At 39.4% G+C, this 18807-nt stretch overlaps 1 protein-coding gene across 1 annotated transcript in view; it reads left to right on the top strand.

The window, feature by feature from the left end:
• Positions 1-16322, top strand: part of LRP11 (LDL receptor related protein 11) — a 34486-nt gene extending 18164 nt beyond the window's left edge. The window contains exons 3-9 of the mRNA XM_030556566.1: positions 2871-3012; positions 5415-5540; positions 7134-7343; positions 8267-8437; positions 10404-10460; positions 13995-14093; positions 14423-16322. Coding sequence (XP_030412426.1) covers positions 2871-3012; positions 5415-5540; positions 7134-7343; positions 8267-8437; positions 10404-10460; positions 13995-14093; positions 14423-14577 — 960 coding nt within the window. The 3' untranslated portion in view covers positions 14578-16322. The remainder of the gene's footprint in view (positions 1-2870; positions 3013-5414; positions 5541-7133; positions 7344-8266; positions 8438-10403; positions 10461-13994; positions 14094-14422) is intronic.
• The last annotated feature ends 2485 nt before the right edge of the window (positions 16323-18807 follow it).

Here is an 18807-nt window from a genome sequence, read left to right as displayed (position 1 = left end):
GAATCTCCTATATAATAACTGTGGTGTTTTCCTGAGACAGACTGACAGACTGTGGGCTTTGGAGGAGGGTTGGCAAGTGTTTAATCATTCTTAGATTATGGTTCCCAGGCTGCAAACACTGGTCAAACAAATGAATCAAATAAGGGAAAATTATTTGTTAAATACAGTGGAATCTGGATTTTATGAAACCCAGTCTAACTAATGACCAGTAATACAAACCTTTTTTTCCCCATGGGGAAAAAAATAAATCACATAAAAAAGTGATGTTGATGAAGAACTAGTCAACACCCTTTCACATTCTGATGCCTTCAGTGTATTGGAAATCACTTTGAAGTGATTTGAAGCATGAGAAGAAAGTAATGCAGTGCACCCTACTGCAACTAGTGCACCATACCAGCTGTCATTTTGAGGTGTTCTATTTTTTTTGAGCTTTTTGATTTTATAAACTCCTCAATCCCAAATTAGTTTGTAAAATAGGGTGGAAAGGGCTATAATTTAATCTCTTCCTCTCCACAAAAATGAATTCTCTTTGTTAATGTCCTCTTGAAATACAGGAGAGCACTTCCAAAATGACCGTTTCAATATTTTGAAAATCTCAACCCAGCAGGAGATGCACCAGCAAACAATGCAGGGTACTAGTATGTTCTTCTTGCATCATTTTGCTGTTATCTTCTCGTGAGTGAAACAAGCAGGCTCCTGAAATTTAAAAGAATCTTCAGGGAGTTGATGTCAAAGAATTTCAGATCCTTTCACTGGCTGGTCACCAGTGTGAATTTTGTTCATTACTATCCTGGGCTAAAGTCACTCATCTGATGAGCCTCTTTGTGAATGAGTTGGTAGCTTCAGTGTAGCTCCCCGGGGTAGTAGATATCCACAACACAAAATGCACTGTCTGAGTTGGCGATAACTGGTGTCTTTGTTGGTAGTCTTAACAAAATATAAGGACTGAACCAGCATGAAAATAAAACTGTCCTTAGAGTTGCCTCCTCTATTCATGAGGGTTCTGAAAGGGGGAGGGAAACTTGTACTGCTTCTGCTCTAGCTGTACATGTTCAGAAAGAAATAAAAAGATCTCCAAGGTTGTAAGTGAGACTGGTCATGCATGTAAGACCTGCAGAATTGGGCCTGTGCTTTTAGTACTATTTTTGCCCTACTTCTTCAAAACAAACCCACTAGTTCGTAATGTAGCATTGTTAGAAAAAATGAGCAATTCTAGGATCACACAAATATAGGCCAATTTTACAAAGGCAGAAAACTGAGTTCTAATGGGATAAAACATTTTTGAGTAGCATGAGTGCATTACCTGATGGAAATTTCAAGTGAGTTATGAAAGTCATTAGATCATCCGTGGTACACATTTCATATCCTAGTGAAAACCGCTGTTCATTCTTTAAGCTGCTGCCTCTTGCCAAATTGCAGTTTACTAACAGCTACTTTTTGAAGCCAAAATGAGCTGTGTAAATTGTTGTGTTACTGTATATATTGTTCCTCAGAGAATAGTCAGATAATCACACCCACACTGCATTTGGACACAAGACGAAAGAATAAGGTTTTTTACTTTGGTGAATCACTCACTCACTCATGGTGCTAAATAAATACATTTGAAAAAAAGGTGGTAGTTCTGAATTTTGTTTAAAATTGTTTGTAAAACAAAATTTAAGAATATTTAGAAACCCAGGAAAGTATCTTAGGAAGTTTTAAGTAATATGTTCTCTCAATGCAACACAAATTTGTGAATCGAATGGTATTTCCTTCCAATATAATTCAATGTTTCATTTATTAGAAAAGTAGTTTCACAGTGTGAGGAGGAAAGCTATATGAATATTTTGTCTTTTTACCATCAAAATTATTGGGCTTGTAGAAATATATATATACAGAGATTACTTTAATATTTAATATATTGACTTACTATAGGTGGGGTAGGTAGCACTGCCTGCTATTCAAGTTGCTCCACACTTTCCATTATTAAACGCTGTTTTCAGTTGCTCATACCTTCACCAAACATTAACAGTTTGGGCTGATAGTGTTCATACCAGATGCTGTCTCAGACTGAATCTTTCTGGAATAAAGCTGTAAAGAATAAAGCAAATTTTGATTCATAAAATCAGCCATCAGGCTCATGTGGTTTTCACCTGCCAGCATCACCTGCTGGATAGATATTCCAGCACCACCTGCCATCATGTATATCACCTGCTGGATATACATTGAGATATGAGCTTACTTCCCTTGGAAGTTTGGATAGCCTCTCTAAACTCAGAAAAACTTTATTTTAAGTGTAGTGGGGCTGATGTCACAGGATATTGTAAGATAAACCTAGGCTACAGATGAAATGTGGGGAACCTCTTTCTAAAGCACACACTAGCAGCATTGTGGAATGTTACCAAGCTCTTTAAATACTCTGCCCATCATTTACATGAAAACCCAGTTTTCTAGCCAAATTGTTGCTACATATGTTTTACAATTGAAGAATGAGGTAAAATAAGCTTCCAAATTGGATTTCACCCATCATCCCAGTAGATATTGTAGACATTCACTTATCCTGTTTGTTCTCTTAATATCTACAGCTGCAGCACCTGATAATTGAGCGCAGAATATTACTAAGACCAGTGCATGAATGCTAAACATTTTGTATTTTCAAGTAGAATCAAAAGATCTAAATGTTATTAAATGATATCTACATTTGATTGATCTGGTCTGACTTGAAAGAGAAATATTTTATCTTCTTGAGAAGCAGCGTACAGAAGTATTTCAAATATTTGTAGAAATGTGTGACTGGTCCAGTTTTGTTAATGCGTCTATGTCAGTTAATGGTAGAGTAGCCAGGATTAGAATTTCAAAAATGAACGTTCTGACTCTTCTCTTTTTATCAGGTACCACAGCCAGGAACTTTGAAGCTCTCTCACTTGCAAGAAGGCGTATACATTTTCCAACTGACTGTAACAGACACTGCTGGTCAAAAGAGCTCGGATAATATCTCTGTGACCGTTCTTCCAATGGTTCACTCTGCATTAGGTGAGAAAATGGTTGAAATTACAGTTTGTGTGATTGCTGCAGTGTGGCATACCTAAAAAGTCTCTTGGGGTAGATGGGAATGCAGCTGTATATCATAATGTTATTTTGTATTTAATAATAGCTTCCTTCCTTTTCTATTCCTATTTCAAATGGGGAAGGGGCTAAAAACACTTTTGGAAGAGGGAAGGAAAACCATCCTTTTATGTGTTTGAATAATTAATCACTTTATTGCAGATGAACATGCAGGGTAGGGCAAGCTAAACATAGCTTTGGTATTGCCATATGAATCAGATGTGTTATGATGGTCTATTGTAGATTCAGTGCAGGATCAATAGAACATGGCAGGGCATATGCTGTTGTGAAAGACTACTAAAGAAGCAATTAATAAGTGTAAGATTCACAGACCAATGATGGTAAAAAATTCATTGTAAATTTTTATTTAAAGTAAAGCAGGTTTGGATTGTTGTTTTTTTTTATGCTTTTAAACTTTCTTCTGAAATGTTTACAACCCAGTTATTGAAGCATTGTGCTAGTGCATGAATGGAAACTGAAATTGGCTAGAAAGTGACTATGTATTTTTAAGTTCTGAAACCAGGGGGGAGGCAAGCAGCATGAATGATGAGAGTAACTTCAATTCTTGAAGTTCTCAGTTTTAGTAATAGGGTCTTTCTACATTAAGGAAATTTGCATCTTTGTAACTATGATTAATGTGCAAAGCGGGGCGTACATTGGTAGAGCATACTTTGAAATGTTACCAGATTAAGCTGCACCAGTGCAGCACTTCTCCTTTAGGTGTTTGCACTAATGTAACTAAATGGATGAGCAGAAAAGTGGAAAAGAACCAATTAATAACTTGTACGCACCACAAATTAATTATATAAATGTATTCAGGAATTTTCTTTAGAGGGTGTTTTTTCAGAGGGGATGAGGTTTCTTTTTAAATGTTCCCCACAAATGTTTGCAACCCAAATCATATTGATGTGGTTACTCTAGTACAGATTTCCTTAATTCAGACAGGGGCTGTGGTGTTTTTAGCACTAACCATTATAAAATGTGTTTTTCCAAATATGGTTTTTAGCTGGCAGTGTACATTCATATCATACTTTAACTGTAGTTGTTGTTTTGGAGTACAGCACTGTATTAATTTGAGTTGCTCCCACACACTGGTTTGCTCATACAGTCTTAACCAAACGCTGGAGTTGATAGCATTTTACAAACCAAAGAAACATGTTGGCATTGGGAGAACTGGTGCAAAAGTGATTTGTAAACACCTGATAATTACAAGGTCAGTATGTGTTGCAGGAAAACCTTTAATATTTAACAGCAAGGCTGAAGTGTTCAGAGACAGACATTCTCATTACCAGAGAAATCTAAATATTAGGGCAGGCAGCAATCCAGTTCTTTCCCATTAAGGTCATTTGCAAGAATGTTGGCTCAATGCTACTCATGTACATGCTACATTTGAAATTACTGGGACTACTCATATGAATAAAGGATGCAGGATCATGTCCTTCATTTGTCCTTTGATCAGTTTTAACAAAATGCAACACAAAGAAGGAAGGCACGCAGCTCTAAAAACAAAATTAGTATGTATGTGTGTGCACATGTAAAATAACATACACTCACAGACAGGAAATAAATATCTAACTATGAAATGGTGTGTGCAGCAAATGGAATTAAAACCCTGTCATTCAAAATGTTCCTGTTTATTGGACTTTAGGACCTGTCCTGGGTTTTTAAACCCAAGCCAGACTCCCTACTGATAGTCTGGGCGAGTGCTCCAGGAACTGTGGTATTTGCTGCTCTGGATTTTTATAGAAACCAGACTGCTTCCCACCATTAAGAGCTGCTGTGCAGAGCCCACAGGAAGGAAGCCAACTGCTGACTTCTCCCTGCTGTAGCCAAAATTGTGCTCCCTCTGCTGTTTGGGTGCAGGGTTAAACTTCCTTCTTCCCTGAATAGCAGCAGCACTGTCAAGCCCCCAAGCTGGCTCTGTTTTTTTTAATGAGAGAGTTTCCCAAATTCACTCACTGAAAGGAGAAGTAGTGCAGAGCTGAGTAAAAACGTTGGGGAGGGAGGGGTGTCTCAGTACAGGGGCTATGTTTACACAAGTTTGAAGTATTGCAGACCTCTTGGCAGTTACACCCCCAGCTCCCAAACTCCTGCTGTAGAAAAACTACCAAAATAGTGAAGAGGGTGCAAGATCCGGCTCTTCTTTATAGCTCCTGTGTCAACATACATAGTGTGAAACAGCTGCTTCGTTCTAGTTTTTCTGCAGCATTTTATTTTACATGTTGTCTTTCTTGGGTTTTGCTGTAATGTTAAAGTATTAATACCTCTTTAGGTTTAGTATCCTGTATTTGGGCTTCCCTTCTTGTAATTTGAGAATTGTTCTACCACAGGCTGTACTGGAGTTTGTTCTCGCTACCAGTTTATCTGCGATGATGGCTGCTGCATTGACATCACCTTTGCTTGCGATGGAGTGGAGCAATGCCCAGATGGATCTGATGAAGCTTTCTGTCAGAACTGTGAGTGCATAGTACACTATTTCTTGTCTTGGAGGCAATGCCTAGGGGTTCTGACAAGATATGCAGTAATGTGCTCTCTCAGTGCACAGTTAGCTCTCTCTAATCAGAATAGTTATTTGGAGGCTTTAATTGAAAACAGCAGGTGTACAGGGTAGCTGTCCTCTTATTAGGTGTTCAAAAATGACCTGAAATGTGTTTTTAAATCACTTTTGGAGATTCCAGAGTAACAGATATTAAATAGTTCTCAACAAAACATTTGAAAGATCAATTCTTTCTTCACTTTTGTTCCAAGGCCAGGGTTCTTGTTTTCATCTGAAGGAATAGCTGAGAGGTTGAACATCTAATGCAGAGTACACATCGCAAAAGTTGTACACCTTTCAAAAATTCAAAATGTTGGGATGTTTAAAAAGGATCTCTTATGGGATCCAGCCAATTCCCACTGCCTTGTTATCTTGCATCCCCCAACCCAGTTTACACCACTCACACAACTTTGACTTTATGCCCTTCTTTTGTTCTGCAGTGGGACTATGCTGTAAAATGCTCTCTCTTCTTGATATGGTACATTGTTTATTAGGAGTTTAGTTAAGATTTAGAAAGGAATATAGTCCAAGGGTACATTAAATTGTCAGTTCTATCCACTCAGTTTTATTAGTGGTGGTGGAGAGTGTTTTTATGAATTGAATTGAAATGATTGCACCTTCCCAACATCTGGATATCTGAAGGAAGAATGGTCCAGTAGTTAGATGCTAACCTGGGATTCTGGAGACATGGGTACAAGTCCCTTAATTTCCCAGTGGCTCAGTTCCCCATCTGTAAAATGGGGATACTACTAGTGTGGTGCTCAAACACTATTTTAATTGGGATCTAAGATAAGTACCTAAGATTGATTGATTGTTGTGGGGTTTGTGGCTGTAATGTTTAGACAGTTCTTCAGAGATGTGCCATCCATTTTGTGAAATAATTAGAGGTTGACTGTGGGATGCTGGTAGCTTTAAACTTCTATAGTCTTAATCTATACTTTTATAATAAAGTGAAAAGCATGATTATTACATGTAGATTACTGTATTTTAATTTTATATACTAGTGCTGCAAAAGCAGAGACATTAAAAGTTAATTTTATAATTATATCATATCACATCACAGGGCAACCCATAGGATGTTTTCTCAGTTTAAAGAGAGTTTAGCAAAAAACAGGAGAGCAGAGAATCCTAAATCCAAAGAATTGGTTATTGTTGGTAGCAGATTTGCTCAGTAATGACGATGGTGAGATTAAGGAAAGCCTCATTTGATTCATTGCTGTAACCATACATTGTTCACTCTGAGTTGTCACTTTTAAGAACATAACTCTTTTCAAGGGATTATTTAGTGGGAACTATGCATCTAAATCCTCTGTAACTCTGAAAATTTAGAGTCAGCATCTCAGAAGGCAAAGAAAAACTGTCATATAATAGGGGTCTGAATGCTGAGTGCTATCAGAGTGTGATAAACATGTTAAAACTCCCTCATGCCAAATTCTGCCATCTTTACTATCACAGAACTCCCATTCACTGTAATTCCGTACAAAAATAATTATTGTTATTTCCATTAATTCAGTCAGTCCTGGCCGAAAGACAGTGACTCATGCAGCTATCAGCACTGCCCAGCAAAGGATTGTAGGACTGACTAAAGATGCAGACAACTCTGTGGAAAACACCCAGAAAAACACTATAAGAAATCAACCACTACTACTATCACTTGATGCAGACAAGTCTAACCAATCACTCTCTCAGGGACCAAAGAAACAAATCAGTGAGTTTATGCCAGGTAAGAATTTAAAAAAAAAAAAAGTTTCAGTTAGTCCGTCTTTATTAACCAGAAAAAAGCACCTTTTATTATAGATGGCACTTAGTAATGTGGGGGAAATTGTAGGAAGTTAATAATTATACCTAAAAATTTACCTTTGAAGTTTGCCAGGCATCATTTCTAGCAGTTGGTAAAAAGAAAAGAAAAATTCCAAAATGCTAGAAATACAGTTTAACCAGTTTAGAGGCAAACAGTACAAAACACTCAAAGAGAGCAAATATGGGAAGCTTCTGTTGTGGACTCTGCTGTTGTTAATTATTTGTATAGCAACATCAACATGCTAGTAGGCAGTTTACAGGCATGTAGGAAAATAGTTTCAATGGGACTTCATACATAGGAAGGTACTACTTAGTGTGAGGAAGGGTGATAGTATCTGCCCCGATGTGAACTGAGAGGAGATTCTTTGTGTTATGATCTCTTCCCTTTTTAGAAATGCACTTTTAAGAGTATGACTAGCTGATGTAAATGTAGAGAAGGTTCAGTGTCTGATGTAGCACAGTCTTTTGTGACACCTTTGTATTTCTACCAGTGGAGACCAAAAAAAAAAACAAACCCACCCCACATATTGTTGCCTTAGTAGATAAAGAGGCTTTTGTGAAGAAGATCACTGTTGGAAGTTACAGAACACTATCTTAGCAAAAGCTACAGAAGTTGCAGTGAAATCAGACTTTTCAATGCAGTCAAAACATAGGTAGTTCCCTTGCCAGGAAGCTGAAACAATCCAATATGATTAACAAATGAAATTAACTAGAGCCTTTTATTAAAGAATAAGTTACAAGTACACAGAGAGTACAAAACCCTCACATTTTAATGGACTTTTAATGTTTAGATGTGAGCTTAGCTTCCAGAGATACAGCTGATTATATCTTTTCTTGTTGCAACAGAGCAGTGCTTAGTGCCCGCCGCTGCCGGCCCTTGTAAAGGGCACTTCCCTCGCTGGCACTTTGATGTTTCTTCAGGCACTTGCCTACATTTCATCTATGGTGGCTGCAAAGGGAATGAAAACAACTTCCTTCAAGAATCTGACTGCCTCAGTCAATGTGTAGAAATTCATGGTAAAAATGACCTCCGTTGGGAATAAGGGAATATATCTTTATAAAGGGTTTTATTTATTTATATTTGCTCCAGCAGTGTAAAATGAACTCTGCAACAAAGGCTCGTTAGAGGAATAACTTAATATTCTCTATTCTGCCTGAAGTCCTTTTACCTCTTATATTTATTACTAACACCAAAGATTATAACTGAAAGTGAGAGCAAAATGGAACTTTTATTCAGTTTGTTTCCTTTGGCTATTGTCCACACTTCTGTATTGACAGTGTCAGTGTTTACCTCTGCTCAGTCAGTTTCTTGGTCAGCTTCCCATGTTAGCATGTGCCTTTCACACACAAAAAGAGGAAATGGAAAGATATTTCTAAAAACAGGAAACTGATTATAAAACCACAGAAACTGGTGTGAGGAGTCAGGAGCAGGAATGGCACCTGAAACTACTTTTAACTCACTTTTTTTAAGTGGGAAAGATTTCCAGCTGACTATGTCTTTCTTTAATTCTTGTGCTTTTACTATTACTTTTTTATAAATTTCAGTTAGAATTTAAACTCATTTCAGTTAAAGTTAAAAATTTCCTTGTAGAATAGAATATCACTGATCTACTAACCCAGTACTTTTAACTAAAACCATGGTAATCTCTGCCCATTTCTCAGCATTGTTATAATAGCTTAAATTTCTCAGACGTCACCACTCCTACAGCATATGCTACAGCACATTTACTAGTATGCTAATATAAGAGTAACATAACTAAACGATACTTATCAAAATAATTGAAAGCAAGTGCATTTTGTGATAAAGTAGTCTTGAATTATCAGAGATTAAACAAATAAACCTACTATGCAAAGATTAGTAATAACAGTGGATCTGCAGGGCACTCATGTACAGCTAGCAAGGTTCTGCAGTATCTCTTCAAGTCCCATGGTGGGAAGTCTGTGCTGATGAAGTACTGATAAAAATCTAAATCTCAGCACATTGAGTTTTGGGGCTTAAAAACGTCAATTATTAAAATGGTCAATTAAGAAATACAGGCTTGGCAGAGAAGTACACATTTTTGGGATGAGATGTTTCCTTAAGAGACAGTGTTGCTTTTTTCTGAAGAATTTTGAATAAATCCAGTAATACTCTGACACAAAATATTTACATGAAGCTGTGTGGTGTGAGCACCTCAGCCTCAAATAATTTGGGCCTAACGTTCTAGGTAGCAAACTCAAAGCACTGTAACGTATAGTCTAATCTACCTTGTGTTTGCTAGTACCGATGTGTTTCTACTGGTTTAGTGAGAAGAATCAATTACAGGATAGTCCCTTATTGCAAAATATCCCAATAGTGATCAGCCTTGTGGTGATGTCATATAGGAGAATGATGGTAAATTTTGTTTCTGCGCTTGCTGTCCTTCCTGACCTAAGAGAGCGCCTTGATTGCACAATAGGATCCGTCTAGCCAGCTGATGAGTGGAACTGTTAAGCTTTCAAGGAATCTTCTTCAGTTCTCTGCTTGAAAGATTGTAGCTTCATTTTTTGGCACAGGCAGGGTTAAAGGAGTAAATCTCATCAAGGAAAGAAGGACCCCAGTCTTCAGTGAGGATAAAAAAGTGCTAACACTGAGGAGAGCTAAGGATAGCGTGAGTAGAAGCTATTCAGGCTTCCTCACACAGATCTACAAATGTACTTCTGTGTAATAAACAACACTCCCATTTTAGTATAGGTTCTCTCCTGAGTTGGCATGCCAAATTCTCTAGTGGTTCTCTCAGCTGGACCACATGTACATCATGTTTACACCTGTGAATAACAAGATGAGGCCCACCAAGCTAATTTTACTTGTGAGCTCAATCAAACTGACAGTATATCTCCCAGGTGTTGCAAAGGTAGTGTTATAAACCACTGTGCCTCAAAAATATATTAAAATGAAGTCTTAATCTCAACCAATGAGACTTTCTTTGCAAAATATGATTTTTTTTAATGTATTCCTTAACAGGTGCAATTTCACAACAGACTGCAACGGATCCGTCATCTCGATCCGATTCAGAGCCAGGTCTGACTTGTTTTTAAATAATTGTTTTGTGTATTGTCACAAAATTATAGGTGAGGGAAGGTAAATGAAGTGGTTTAATAGATGCAATGGTTGGAAGTTGACACCAGGCAAAAATCAAACTAGAAACTAGAAATAAGTGCAAATTTTAATAGCAAGGGTAATTAACTATTGGAACAGCTTACATGAGGATGTGGTACCTTCTCCATCACTTTGAATCTTTACATCAAGACTGGCAGTCCTTCAGTGGTATGCTCTAGTTCAGTGGTTCTTAACCTTTACTGCAGCCTGCACCCCTTTGGTTCCCAAAATACGTTCCTGCACCCCTTATCAAAAATCGTTGAAGTAGATCAGTTCTTTAAACCTAGATATATTTTTTGTTTGTATATTACAGTAATTGTTAAAAAATGTATAATGTTAATAAATACATAGGTTTGATGAAACAAAGTAGTTGTACTTACGTGCCTGTGTTTAATTTGTGTTTTCGATGATTTACCTTCTAAAAAAATCTGGCATGTCTCGCACCCCCCGGGTGTGCGTGCATCCCAGGTTAAGAACCACTGCTCTAGTTCAACCATAAGTTATGGACTTGATGCAGTGTTATGCAGAAGGTCAGCTCTGGAAATCATAATGGCCTCTGCTGATCTTAATCTATGAAGAGGAGAGATTTTCTTTGTGATAAGAGGTTGCAGGAAGCAGTTTCTTACTCTTCCCTTTAAATTACAATGATCATTAACAACACTAGTGAGGACATGTCACCCTTCCCTTCTCCCCTCCACCAGTGAGCTCCCCATCAGTGAACTTGCCTCTGGGTACTAAGATATTGGATAAATGAATCTCTTTGCTACATGTGCTCAGATACTATAGTGATGGACAGCACAATATAAAACTCTGTATTAAACTGATCATTAATGTGTCTGACTGGATTAACTGTGATGTGGATTATTTAGGACCCTGTCTACACTAGACGAATTACCTGTTATTACCTGTTATTAACCATGCAATGCTACCTGTTATTAACCAATGCTAACTCACTGTCCCTACACTCCCTCCCCAGTTGGTGTTGGAAATAGTTAGACCACAAAGTAGGCAAAGCTTGTGATAAAAAAGGTATTAGACAACTTGTGCAGAGAGCACACTTTCTGCAACAGGGTCATGGCTTGGCTCTGTCTACACTGATCCCCAAAACATTTTCAGCTGTCATTGACATCAGATTCTGGGGGACTGGCTGGGAACAGTGGTCAAAAGGAGATAACTTTCCCTCTGTAGACACACCCTCTGAGTTGCGTAATTCACACACCTTCTCCCCAAGAGACCAAACACATCACTTCTGTATTGCAACTAAGTTGCTGTCCTTAAGCTGCTTTCCAGCACGGTGCTCACCATTGGCTGCCTATTGTGGTGCTATTACATTTGTGAGGTGGTGTGATAGAAGTTTGCTTGCAGCTAAGCAAATTGGAATGGCAAGCTGGCTGTGAGCAGCAACAGCAGCTCTAGCAATCACAGTCAGTGTAGGAGGCCTGAGTTTAGGAATGCCCCCAAGACTTTCACTTTTCATGTATAAGTCACTGTAACAACATTGCATTCCTCAGGTTTAGTGTCTCAGCTGGTCTATGCCAACTGCCTTGCTGCACTGTTTGGTGAGGGAATTACAACCCTTGATTGAATCCCCAAGCCATTACTTTACTCATGCTTCTGAGGCACACAACAGCAGGAGCCACAACTTAAATGTATAACCAATTTGTTATCCTATATAAAAGCACACTGTATTGGGCACAGGCAAAAAAATAAGGTGAGTCATAAAATACAAATGCAACAAAGAGTCCTGTGGCAAAATACAAGTGTTAACTCCAGACAGACTGACAGTACTAAATGTACAGCTAGACATGCAATAAGCTGAAGTACACATTATGTCACATCAGGAAAAAAAATCCTTGCTCAGACTCAGTGCTCCTAAGTTATCTCAGCAAAACTGTCACCCAGCTTGTTAGCTCAGGGTCATACGTCCATGCAGCACTCAGGGGAATGTATTTCAAGACCCAGGAAGAGGCTGTGCTAGGGTGAATGGTATGTTTCAAAGGAAAACCAGATTCCTTTGTTCTTCAAAAATCTACACACACACTTTGTGTGAAAGCACTACAGTTGCCCACTGTATCTTGTTCAAAAACCGGTCTGGAATTGCCTCATCTTTTTTTTCCAGCTCACAACAGATATGGACACTAAGCAGTATTAGCTCTGATTGGCCTTGCCCAGCCTATATTAATAGCCATTTTCTTAATGATCCTACAACATGTCTTGTGATGGGTCTGTGTTGTTCCCCCAAATTCTCCCACTTTTGTCCATACACATTCAGCCATGTTTGCTAGATGAGCCTCTATAAGCTGTTGGTCCTAAAACTTGCATTGTCTTGGCATGATAGAGATTTGAAAATATTCATCCTTTAGATCGAAAGTGAGACTGTTGATGGATCTAGGCTACGTCTACACTATGGAGTCATATCCGCCTAGCTATGGCAGCATAGCCCTCTAGTGTAGATACAGTCTGCACTGGCAGAAGTTTTTCTGCTGCTGTAGGAACACTGTCTCCCCAAATGACATTCTCTATGCCAACTGAAGGACTTTTCTGTTGACAAAGTTGCATCTACATGGGGGTTTTTGTTGGCATAGCTTGTGGGTTTTTTCACACCCCGAACTGACATAACTATGCTAGTATAAGTTGTAAGTGTAGACCAAACTGGAGCCTGTCACTTTCATTAAATCACCTTGTTACTGCATCATAGATTACATAAGATTGCAAAGCCATGAGTGGAGACCATGGGCTGAATTCTGTAGAACCTGTGCAAGTAAAACTGCTGTTATGGATAGGCTAACCACCACCTCAACTTCAACAGTTCTTAACAGCAATAAAACACATGCTTTCTTATTCCTTTACAGTCTAGAAACAACACAGTTTTTTAGCAGCTCTTCTACATTAAGTTGAAGAGCCCAAATCAACGCATTCATCCTCCTTAGAATACCTTTCCCACATATTTATAACCTCCTGAAAGTATTTAGATATAGTACTATAACATTTGGATGTTGGAGAGGGAGATGGGTCAGAGTTAAGGGTGTTTGTGGGACCTAATTTCCTGACTTAGAAAACTTGATTTTTTTCAAAACTGTAACCAGAATGAGAAATGTCCTGGTTTTCAAGTATTTATAGCTCTCTTCTATGGTGTTTTAACTGATATCCCTAGTGACGTCTTAGTGAAATTTTTTGTTTGGAACTTATATATATCTCTTAGCCAGTACATAGTGAAATTACCTATGCATGGCTGAAGTTTGTTGTAGTTGGTCCATGATGCAGGGGGATTTTTCTTTGTAACTTAAGTTTAAAAAAAATTATTTCAAAACATATACGGATCAACAGCTCTTAACCTGGAGTATGGTAAATTTATCCACTTGCACCTTGAGTAGATTGTCACATACTCAGAGACAAATCCATTTCCTCAATCACTGAATTGTAATATTGATCTCTCTCTTGCTTGATTTTGTGCAGCTAATAGTTCCTCAGGGAAAAGGACAGATACAAACAAAAATGGCATTGTTGTGTCAAAAAGTGATCAGGCTGCAGGAGGACATCCAGTCCCAGAAACAGGTAAGACTGATATATATTTAATCTACAGATTTTCTTTTGTTATTTCTGATCTTTAAAATCAGATCATCATCATCTCAGCTAGTATTTTTCAGGAAGGTGTGACAGACCCAGATAAAAATAATAAGGAAAAGAGTAATATGCTACCCTAGCAACAACTGTTAATACATGTGATTTATATGTCATAGTTTCCCAGTGTAGGGTGCACAAGATAGTTCTGCATTACTTCAGCCAGGTTGGGTGCTATTGCTTAAAAAATGCAAGAGAACTGTAATTTTCCCCTGCCCCATTTTTGGGATGTTAAAGTGTAAACTTTCTTAACCTCTCTCCAGGTGCTGTGCTACCCCTGGCTTTAGGCTTGGCCATCACTGCTTTGCTGCTGCTTATGGTTGCTTGTCGGCTGCGTTTGGTGAGACAGAAACTTAAAAAAGCTCGCCCCATTACATCTGAGGAGTCTGACTACCTCATAAATGGGATGTATCTATAAAGATGAGATTTAGGTTGCTTGTTTTTTCCACTTTGCAGTTTTCCATGAGCCTCTGCCTCTAGCAAATGACTTTCTCTTTAATAAGACTTCAAGCTTTTAAAAAAAAACCTTCTAGAAATCTCTCTCTGAAGTCTTCAAGGTGAGAAATCTGTGTGCCCCATTTGGTTATATAGTAGATTTTTCTATTAATTACCAAGTCCAATTAATAATTTGGATTAAATCCTGCTGGCGTTAAAAAAAAATCAGTGCAGGCTATGCCTAAAAATAACCATGTTATCGTATGCAGAAAATGCTGCAGGTTGGAGAGCCCACCACTGGATGGCAGAGTATCTTAGTCTTACGCCTCATTTACTCCCATCCAGGAACACAGCTGGACATAGTTGTGTTTCATGTCTGATAGTAGTCCAGGATTAGAGTAATTGGGATACAGCGAATCAGGACGGAGACACGCTGACAGAACTGTGTAGGAAAGTCAACACCTTGCCTTGCTCCTCTCACGGGAGAGTTGCCCTCTAAAATATACACACTGTTGTTCAGCAAGTTAATTTACCACTGAGGAAGATTTGTGCATCTGTTAAAAATGCAGCTTATGCACGGGAAATGTTTTTGTCTTTGTTAATAGCAATCTGCATCTAAGCAAAGTGCTACCTTTTGAATTGCAGTTTTGATTTTTTAAAAGTATTCCCCATCCTGCATAGCTTAAATCCTTTTACAGCTAGGACTCAAAAATGCAAACATGTAACATTCCACTGAAAAATATCAGAACATGTTTGGACCCACCCAGTGCCAACAGCACATGTGTGAGATCATGGGATTGTCCCCTCCCCTAAAGCTCATAGCTTGTTCACCTTTTCCATCCCTAAGCCAACACACAGTATTTCTAAAGAGATACATGCAATGACTTTGGTTTGTGCTTGGGCCTGGCCATACCTTTGTTAGAGGACAGGATTTGTTCTATTCAGTGTTGTCAGTAATAAGTGAAGTTAGTTCCCGCCAGACTTACACAATCAATGCTATCACTACTTCTACTTCAGTGGGCTTGATACTCAGGACTAAACTTTCCATATAAATACAAATGAGACATTCCTGCTTCTGGAGAAATTTAAGAATCTTGTCAATTGAACCCTCAGTTCCCAGCAAAGCTTTAAAGCTTCAGTGGCTATCCCAATAAAAATCTCCTAGAACTAGAGCAAGTAATTGATGTGTGAATGAATTTAAAATGTGCTAACAGTAAAATGTGTTCAATACATGTTAAATATATACTGTGCTGCTTATCCTGTTTGTCTGAATGTGCAAGGGTGTCACATCCATCAAGAGTCCCAGTAAAAAAATCAAGACAGATGAGGTATGCATCTTTTTGTATGTTGTCCTTTGTACTTCAAGGAATTAAAGTCAATTTGAATATTGCTGTGGTATACAAATCACTAATCAAAAATCCCATGATGTTCAAGTCTTGATTACCTTTATGAAAAATAATAGCGATAATAAACCTATTTTATTCTTAAATTTTTGTATTGTGTTCATTAGCAGTTAAAGTTTAAATTCTCATGTTAACATTGTCCTCACCAGACAGCTTGCATTTTCTGGAAACCATCATGCCAGTAGTCTATTTCCCCCTTCCTAAACAACATTAAAAGGGGCCGAAGTTTATATTTCCCAGAGAGGATTAATTTCAATCAAAACAATTTAAATCACTGATTTTAATCATATTTTGCATTTATACGTCTTAGTTATTTTCCTGAAGGTAGGTTGATTTTTTATCAGTAAGCAAGCATTAAGCCATGTTGATTTGCAACCTAATATTGTATTTACATTAAATTTGGTGCTTCTTTTTCCTAACCAGAGGGATGCACTATATCAATACATATTTAAACAATTTTATAACTTAATTTATTCAAATTAATTTTTACGTTTGTATTATGTTAGGAAAGGGTGCATCATGCATTTCTTATTTACTAGATGATTGACTTTTTATGTCTGATTTGTGTCAAACTCTGTTTGGATGGAACAGAGACCTTTGAAGTTTTCCAAAACACACACACACACACACACACACACACACACACACACACACACACACACACACACACACACACACACACACACACACACACACACACACACACACACACACACACACACACACACACACACACACACACACAGCGTTAGCCACCACAGCACAACAAATTATTAGGGAACTCATGTGGGAGACCCAGCTTCAACTCACTACTTGGAATTAGTACAGCCCAGGTAAATAACTGCACCAGCAGGCTACAGCCACACTCTGCTGTCTTAATCTCTCCGGTTCCACTTTGTATAACTAATTAAATGGCCTATAGAAAGTCGCGTTTCCAATGACTAATTGTTGGGGCACTCACCTGAGATGTGGTAGCCTCAAGTTAAAGTTCCAACTCATTGAAATATTAAAATTTATACAAAGTGGAACAGCTCCAACAGTAAAGACCCCAGAATAATAATGATGCTTCCTATCTCACAGGGGTGTTGCGAGCCACACTACATTAAAGATTGTGAAGTGCTTTGAGATCACCAGTGAAAAGCACCGCACAGTAACTCCTCACTTAAAAGTCGTCCCGGTTAATGTTGTTACATTGCTGATCAATATGGGAACGTGCTCATTTAAAGTTGTGCAGTGCTCCCTTCTAAGGTCCTTTGGCCGCCGCCTGTTTTGTGTGCTGCTTGCAGGAAGAGCCGCCCATTGCAGCTAGCTGGTGGGGGCTTGGAACCGGGGTGGATCAGCAGCCCCCTATCAGCTCCCTGCTCCCCTAAGTTCCCTGTACAGCAGTTGCCTGCAGTTCATCTGTGTCCCTCCCCTGACTCCCATGTGCTACTCCTGCCCTCTGCCTTGGAGCTGCTCCCCGAGACTCCTGCTTGCTGTGCCACGGGGGAGGGAAGAGGGAGGCTAATATCAGGGTGTCTCCCCCTGCCCCCCGCTTACCCCATCTTCCATAGAGCAGAGCTCAGGACAGAGGGAGCTTGCAGCAGCTGCGGTCTCACAAGCTGATCTAATTAACAAGGCAGTGTATTTAAGGGAAATGCACATCTCTGTCTCACACACAGTGTGTGTCTCTCTGTCTGCGATGCTCTCTCCCCTCCCTCCATTCCTGCTGCCTTGCAGAGTGAGAGAGTTAACCCTTGAGGGCTCAGCCAATTGCTAGCTCATCATTTAGCAGTAAGGGAAATATCCCACTCTCTGACTGGTCACTTCTGGCAGCAGGCAGTGCTCCACCCCTGCTGCGAACCCTCCTGCTGTGGTAATAGATAACCGTTATGCTCTTCTTGATACAGGAGAGAAGGAATCACCCCCAACAGTTAAGGAGGTGAAGCCTCATACCCCTAAAGCTAGGAGGTCTGCTGCCACCGATAAGAAACGTAGGGTAGTGGTGGTGGGAGACTCTCTGCTGAGGGGACGGAGACACCCATCTGTCGCCCTGACCGTTCATCCCGGGAGGTATACTGCCTGCCAGGGGCCCGTATCCAAGATGTTACAGAGGCATTGTCGAGGATTATCCAGCCTTCTGACTACTACCCCATGCTACTCATCCATGTGGGCACAAATGATACTGTGAGGTGTGACACTGAGCAGATCAAGAGTGACTACAGGGCTCTGGGAGTACGGGTTAAGGAGTTTGGAGCGCAGGTGGTATTCTCTTCGATTCTTCCTGTCGAAGGTAGGGGCCCGGGCAGAGACAGATGCATCATGGAGGTGAATGCCTGGCTGCGAAGATGGTGTCACCAGGAGGGCTTTGGCTTCCTTGACCACGGGATGCTATTCGAGGAAGGACTGCTAGGCAGAGATGGCCTTCACCTTTCGAGGAGGGGAAAGGCCTTATTTGCGCACAGACTGGCTAACCTAGTAAGGAGGGCTTTAAACTAGGTTTGACGGGGACAGGTGAGCAAACCCCACAGGTAAGTGGAGAACAAGACCTGGGAGATGGGTCGGAAAGAGGAGGGAGCATGGGCTATAATGGCAGAGAGAAAGGAGAGGCAGGACAAAGCTGGGAGGCAAGATCAAACCAGTATCTTAGATGCCTATATACAAATGCAAGAAGTATGGGTAATAATCGAGAAGAACTGGAAGTGCTAATAAATAAATACAACTATGACATTGTTGGCATTACTGAAACTTGGTGGGATAATACACACGACTGGAATGTTGGTGTGGATGGGTATAGTTTGCTCAGGAAGGATGGATGGGGAAAAAGGGAG

Source organism: Gopherus evgoodei, chromosome 3 (assembly GCF_007399415.2).
Source record: "Gopherus evgoodei ecotype Sinaloan lineage chromosome 3, rGopEvg1_v1.p, whole genome shotgun sequence".
NCBI lineage: Eukaryota > Metazoa > Chordata > Testudines > Testudinidae > Gopherus > Gopherus evgoodei.
The sequence above is the reverse complement of the archived record's forward strand: the minus strand, read 5'-3'. Positions and strand labels throughout refer to the sequence as shown.